The sequence below is a fragment of the Gymnoscopelus braueri genome (assembly GCF_963280865.1).
Source record: "Gymnoscopelus braueri genome assembly, chromosome: 24".
Taxonomy (NCBI): domain Eukaryota; kingdom Metazoa; phylum Chordata; class Actinopteri; order Myctophiformes; family Myctophidae; genus Gymnoscopelus; species Gymnoscopelus braueri.
Window position 1 is genome coordinate 1,152,799 of NC_137626.1, and position 7,500 is coordinate 1,160,298.

The 7,500-nt window shown below is 44.0% G+C and overlaps 1 protein-coding gene across 2 annotated transcripts in view; it reads left to right on the plus strand.

Annotated features, from left to right (window-relative positions):
• LOC308080954 (sorting nexin-9-like) overlaps positions 1 to 7,500 on the plus strand; it is a 48,418-nt gene that overhangs the window by 34,317 nt on the left and 6,601 nt on the right. For both annotated transcript variants that reach the window (XM_080423090.1, XM_080423091.1), the window contains exon 14: positions 1,388 to 1,464. In XM_080423090.1, coding sequence (XP_080279216.1) covers positions 1,388 to 1,464 — 77 coding nt within the window. The remainder of the gene's footprint in view (positions 1 to 1,387; positions 1,465 to 7,500) is intronic.

The following is a 7,500-nucleotide window of genomic DNA, read 5'->3' on the forward strand; positions in this document are numbered from 1 at the left end:
CCCCCACCTTCACTTAATGTGGCCCCCACCTTCACTTAATGCAGCCCCCACCGTCACTTAATGTGGCCCACAGGTTAATATCTGAATAGTGATTATATTATTGATTTCAGCTGTTATGATTCTAAACATGCAAACATGACCCACTTTAATTACTTCAGTCTATATTAGTAGCTTAATGACTAGTATTAAAATGTTATTGTCTTTTTTACGTCCAATGTATTTGTATTTAAAGGACAACTTTGTTTTTTTTACAACCAAGGTTTATGTTTTAGCTTGTAATTAAAGTAAATAAAAGATGAGTGTACATTTTTTTTCATTTACTGCTTTCTATAGTTTTAGCAATTTTCACGAGTGGGCGGGGGCATTCTGTCCGGTGGCTAAATACGTCTTTTTTACACAATAAAAAAGGTCCTGTGGTCTTTGATGGCCAGATGTGAGTTATTGGGGGTTAGAAGAGCTACTGTAAATAATAATAAAGAAATCGCCAGGTTATTGTGTAAAAAAATACATATTTAGCCACCTGCCCGAATGACCCCGCCCACTGTAAAAAAGATCGCGAAAATTGGTAAAACTATACAAAAGCAGTAAATGAAAAGATTTTAACACTCGTCTTTTATTTACTTTAATTACAAGCTAAAGCTAAAGTTGTCCTTTAAGTCCAACAAGTTAACATAAGTATAACTAAATGCATTTGAAATTAAATTAAAAAAGAAAAATAGGATTCCAATTAAAAAGTAACAAAAATAGCCGATCTACAAGCTCAAAACGCATCTTGTAGATCTGCTATTTTTTCTACTTTTGTGTGACATAGAATGGCGAAGTACGGCATTAATTACGAAAAAAAAGTTAAAATACAGAGATAAGAGGTTCATCTGCCCGACAGTATATGTAACGTGTCCCTCTGGAGTGAGTGTGTAAATATAGTGGTCCTCTAGTCTACATTATAAAAGTTGCATCACCCCTGTGCTATCCTATAGTGTCTTGAGGCACTACACTGTCTCTGTATTCTATGTGATTATTCACCTTGTGTATTGTAAGTCACTCTGGATAAGAGTTTCAGCTAAATGACTACATTGTAAATGAATCTACTAGTATTACTGCTACTGCTAATAGTGTTTCTGTTCTGGTTAGTGTCACTTTTCTGTCTAATTGATGCAGATCAGATGCTACTCACTGTGCATGCGGCTTGTAGATCTGCTATTTTCACTGTTGTTGAAATGGGGCTTTAGAGGTTCATTTATTAAGCTGTGTGTGTGTGTGTGTGTGTGTGTGTGTGTGTGTGTGTGTGTGTGTGTGTGTGTGTGTGTGTGTGTGTGTGTGTGTGTGTGTGTGTGTGTGTGTGTGTGTGTGTGTGTGTGTGTGTGTGTGTGTGTGTGTGTGTGTGTAGGTGAGGCCACGCTAACTGACGCTCTCACAGCTGCTGGTAAAATCTATGAGGACATCGCTGAGACTGTGGCTGAACAGGTATACACACACACACACACACACACACACACACACACACACACACACATTTTAACCATTTATTTATGTCCACATAAAGGATAATACATACAGGGACACAAATATTATAGGTGCAGTAGGGTTACATTCACAAAATCATGGCATATGTTTTCATGATACAATAGGCATGTCACTCAGTACTCTACGGGTATAAGTAACAGCGTCTCCGCCATATATGGCGACTGCCAATTATAGCAGAGATAGCACAATACTTTGCCAGCCTTTTTGCCTCCTTTTTGGGCATCCTAAGTTGTTGAAGCCCTCTAACAACTAGTCTGTGGGTATGTCCCAGGCTGCCGAATATAAAAACAAATAGTCTGCACCTATAACCCAGCTCTGAGATGGTATGTAGGAGTGGTTGGTATTTAATGACCTTGGTCATAAAGGCCTCCTCTAGGCTAAGGTCAAAGGTGCATGTTATCTCCAACACAGACACTTCCCTGGACTCTTCATTCACCACAACAACATCTGGTGTATTAGCTGTCAAAGATGTAAAGATGTCTGGGTTATCACAGAGATGGAACATAGATGAAATGACACGGGAATGTTTGTACATTCTCACTGTAGATGCATGATATTTTGATATGTCCTTCGCTATGAGCTCCACTATTCTATCGTGACGTGCTATGTACATCCCTTTGTATGCATAACAGCCATTCAAGATGTGCGACAGTGTTTCAGTGATCTGTTCTGTGGTGTGGTGCATGCAATGAGGAACCTGAGTGCTGGGGAACCAGATGGATAGGTTGAGTCTGGTGGGAAGAACTTGTAGTCTGGCTTTAACTGTGAATGTGGTGATGTCCTCATTGAGTGCAGTGTTCTTAAGGAATGAGTGTGAAACAGAGTGATCAGCATAGGGAAGACATGCGAGTTTCCCTTGTAGTTTTAGTCCAGTCCAGTGTTGTTGTTGTTGATGTTGGTGTAGATCCATGAGGACTCGTCTGGCACCTGCAGCTGTTAGCAGGTGACTGTGACCAGCAAAGGTGACTGTTGCCCTGACCTGGATATGGGGGTCAGTTATAATGTCCTCTGAGACCCTCACAGTCCCAGAGTCAGACCGCACCCACTCTAAGGACACTCCAGTGCGGGTACAGAGGTCGTTCAGATCTGGCCAATCTGACCAGACCCCAAAACCAGTGGAACGGGTGTCAAGTTTCCCACTGGGTTTCCTCTTAAATCCAAGAAAGTGTGGCTCTGACTCCCTGGCCAGTGGGACCTTACGCCTCCTTAGGTCCAGAAACAGGGAGGATCGAGCCAGCTCCCTAACATCCTTGTCGTCGTTGTTCAGCATTTTGAGGAGGTGGGAAATCCTCATGCTGGTGTAGATCCATTCCACGTTTGGCACCCCGAGCCCTCCCTCCCACTGTGGATGATAGATGATGTCACGGGTGCTGTGTGAGTTGAGTCCAAACCATTTTCGCACCAGGCTCACTGTTTTGTTATTCATCTCACACAGTACTTTCTGTTGAATGTGGACATTGGAGAACAGGTGTTGGATTTTAGAGAGCGCCACCTGTCTGACAGCTTCCAACTTCATAGTCAGAGGCAGTGGACATCTGTCAATCAGGTCCAGCCGAGATGTAAAATCAGACAGGATTTTGTTGACCTGCTCCTTCCATTCTCCTGCGATGTTGATTTTATGTCCAAGGTAGTTGTATATCTCATGAAGAGCGTATACACGCAGGGGTTCCGTTGCTATGGTGAACACTGGGGGTGAGTCAGTTCTTGAATGGTACCACCTGTTCCCTCCACTCCTCCTCTCATACAAGACAGCACATTTTGTGTTCTTAACCTCTAGGCCTGACCATTCTAAAAAAAGGTCTGTCCTAGAGAGCATGTTCTTTATTGTGCTCTCTTCCCTAGAGGCTAATAGAATATCATCCGCGTAGCCCTATACCGGGTTGGGGGAGATTACACCATGGGGGGCACACTGACACATCCACTTTATCCACTGATTGGTGGCAATTATAAAATTAACTGCGCTCCATGGGCAGCCAGTTTTAATGCCTATCTGTAGAGGTGTTGGCTGGGTTCGCTCTTTTCCACAGATTACCTGTATGAAGGAGCCCTTGTACACATTTTTCACAATATCAATGAATATCTGGGGCAGCTGTATTTCCTCCAGTGATTTAATCATGACATTGTGACTTAATGTCCCAAAAGCATCTCTGAAGTCAAGGAACACACAGTACAGTTTACAAGACTCATGCTTAAAGTCATCTATCCCCGTTTTAAGGCTAAAAACATGTTCGTTCATACCCTGCCTGTTGATATAAGCCTTCTGCTTGGTGGACAAGATGTTAGCATCCACCAGCCATGGGAGGACTCTGGCAAGTATGCACTTCATGAATACCTTGTAGATGGTAGGCAGGAGAGATATATCTCTCCATGATGTTAAATCCTCGGGGATATTGTCCTTTTTGGGGATACGGTGGATTAATGCTCCCTTCCATGTATCTGGTACTCTTCTGTTTTCCAGACAGACATTAAAGATTGGTGTTAAAATCTGACATGACTGCGTGGTTTTAAGGGTCTCGTATGTCACCCCATCTATGCCACTGGCTTTACAGTTAGGGAGGCCATGTAAAACAGCCTGTACCTCTTCAACTGTAAAGTGCTCTGTGTGAGGGAGGAATGTAGGTTCAGGTGGTGGCACATCCCTGTGCCAAGGGGGGGGTGGGAGATCACCATTATGCCCGTGATTTTTACATTTATTGTCATAAAATGACTGTATGACTGCAATGTCACTGGGGCTGGGGGGCGGGTTGGGGTACTCACTGTTGTTCAAGATCACCTGGATCGCCTTTGATCTCCTGTTCTGCCAGAGCTCAGCCAGTTTGTCCCTGGTGATTTTACGCCCCCTGGTGGAACCGGGGCGCGCTGCTGTCTGTAGTGACGGCAGGACAGTGTCCCGCAGGGAGCACAGCTGGAGGCGGATCCAGTCAGCTGTTGATGTAGCTGTCAAAATTTCGGGATATGGATACAACCGTGGGAACTTCTTAAGAACTCTTGCCACGTATTTCAGAAGTTTTATTCCAAAAGCTGTACCACTGTGGCTCTGAGCTGTGAATGCTCCGTTCTTGAAGAATATTCCATTAAGAATTGTAGCGAGTTTAATCCACTTTCGCGGATCGCCGGAGGAAACAAAGTTCCTCGTCTCGCATGGCCGCTTGGTGTTCAAGCTGTCCCTGTAGTTGTTCTCTTGGGCCTGGAAATCCACCCATTGCTGTTCCGACAGTGGACGGACATACCACTGGAATGTAGCCGGGTCTAAGGCCTCTCTCCCCAGTAAATGTTCACGGGGGGGCCGTCGGGGGGCCGCGGCTGTTGGTAGATTCTACCGGTGAGCAGTGCCTCCTTGTATACAAGTTTGATCGTCGCGATCAAGCACATAATCCATATAAGTTGCAAATGCATCTCGATTCTGCACCTACTACATTAACGGTGGTAGTTACAACGGGTGTGGTTGTTATGTTATAAGAATAACATTGGCGTTTCGCCGGTGCTTCGCCTCCGTGCTGCTGCTGCCACAGAGACACACACACACACACACACACACACACACACACACACACACACACACACACACACACATACACACATTTTAACCATTTATTTATGTCCACATAAAGGAGAATACATACAGGGACACACATATTAACTCTTTAACTGCCAAAAACAGGAATTCCCGTCCGATGGCTCTATGGCTATCATGGCCACGGACGGAAATGACGAAAATATTTTAAAAAAAATATTAAAAAATATATATATTTTTTTTTATCTCAAAGGAACTAGGAGATAACGCTATCCAAAAAATTGCTGCTCCATTCACTTCAATGTTAAAAAACAAACGGAGGAAAAATGCACCTTTTTCCTGGCACTGGGACGACAGTCTGAAATAAGTGTGGCAATGAAAGAGTTAAAGGTGCAGTAAGATTACATCACAAAATCATGACATGTTTTCATGACACAATAAACATGTCACTCAGTACTCTATGGGTACAAGTAACAGTATAAGTACTCAGTACTCTATGGGTACAAGTAACAGTATAAGTACTCAGTACTCTATGGGTACAAGTAACAGTATAAGTACTCAGTACTCTATGGGTACAAGTAACAGTATAAGTACTCAGTACTCTATGGGTATAAGTAACAGCGTCTCCGCCATATATGGTTGCTACCAATTATAGTAGAGACAGAACAATACTTTGTCAGCCTTTTTACCTCCTCTCTGGACATCCCAAGTCTCTGGGTATGTCCTAAACTACACACACACACACACACACACACACACACACACACACACACACACACACACACACACACACACACACACACACACACACACACACACACACACACCAGGGTTTCCGCTAGGCATTTTTTGGGCCGGCCACCATGGCCGGCAGGATTATATTTTACCGTCCAAAGAATACATTTACCGGCCATATTATAATCAACGTCTCATGCGTGTTTGCACTGCATTCATACATGCACCCAACTGATCATTACACCTCGTTACGTTACAGCTGCGCTTCTTTACACTTTATCACAGATGCAATCTGTTCCTGTTTTTATAGATAACTAAATGATATGATCTACTGTCTATAGTCTATATCATGCAGAGATGTCGCTTGCCAAAAATGAAATGAATAAAGTGGGCATGAGTGAACTGCTGCGTAACGAATACCAAAGCGCCCGCTCGCCCCAAAACACAGTCGCCCCGGGGAAAATCCGGCGGTATTCGCCTGGTATTCCTAAACATATCAGTAAACTATATGCCTAACCCTAACCTAATTCCTAATCTTAACCTCAGTAAAACTATACCTAATCCTAAACCTATTTCTACCCTTATCCTCAGTAAAACAAATACAAGAACCGCTGGTCCGCCTGAAAAATGGGGGCGAGGGTGTTTTGGGGCGAGTCCTAATTTCCCTGCACAACACTGGCGCACAGTACAAACAAATTAATATATATTTTGGGCTTTACATCGATTCTCATTCAACCTTGATATCCTTGTTTTGTTTTGTTAAAGTTCATTATATATGTCATGATATATGTGGCCTTGCGCGAGGTTGATTACTTGCCTCTATAGTTGCTTTCACCAACTTTCACCACTTTATCCATTGCAGACAGACAGTCACTGTGCTTGCATAATATCCACGACCCACACGTGTTCGGGACGGGACGGGTCCCTTTATCGACAATTGGGTCCGGTTTGGTTCAGATTCATTCACCTCGGAAAATCCCGGTTCTGTTTATCAACACCCGAGCGAGCCACCCTACTCAGCGCTGATCAGGAGGAGACACAGCTGTGTCTCTTAGCGGTGTTGTGGCGTATCAAAAATAGCAGACATACAAGCTCACAACGCGGCGCGTTGCGACGTGCTGTGAGCTTGTAGCTCTGATATTTTCAACGCGCGACACCATCGTACAACGAATCGGCTATTCTATAACTGCAGCGCGCAGCAGCAGCCGAGCAGGCTGTCGGAATTAAACCACACGGTCAGAACATGATATAAACTCTAAATGATTATGATTGTAATGGTTGTAGCCAACTACTTTATGCAAATAATAATATTAATAATAGGCTTAAATGATAAAATAGCCTAATAACAGCATTTTCCCAACCGGCCACGGTGGCCGGGGGTGTTTATAATTACCGGCCAATTAAACATTTTACCGGTCAATGGCCGGTAAATACCGGCTAACGGAATCCCTGACACACACACACACACACACACACACACACACACACACACACACACACACACACACACACACACACACACACACACACCGCTCTGTTGGTTATGTCCTGTCTGAATGATGAGTCACTTCCTGTCCGGCGTTTACCCATCATGCACCTCTCTCCTCTTCCTTCCTGTCCTCTCCTCGCCCTTGTTTTATCTGAGGAGAGGTCAAGAGGTCAGGCGTGCATGCACACACACACACACACGTGCACACACACACACATACACACACGCACTAGGGATC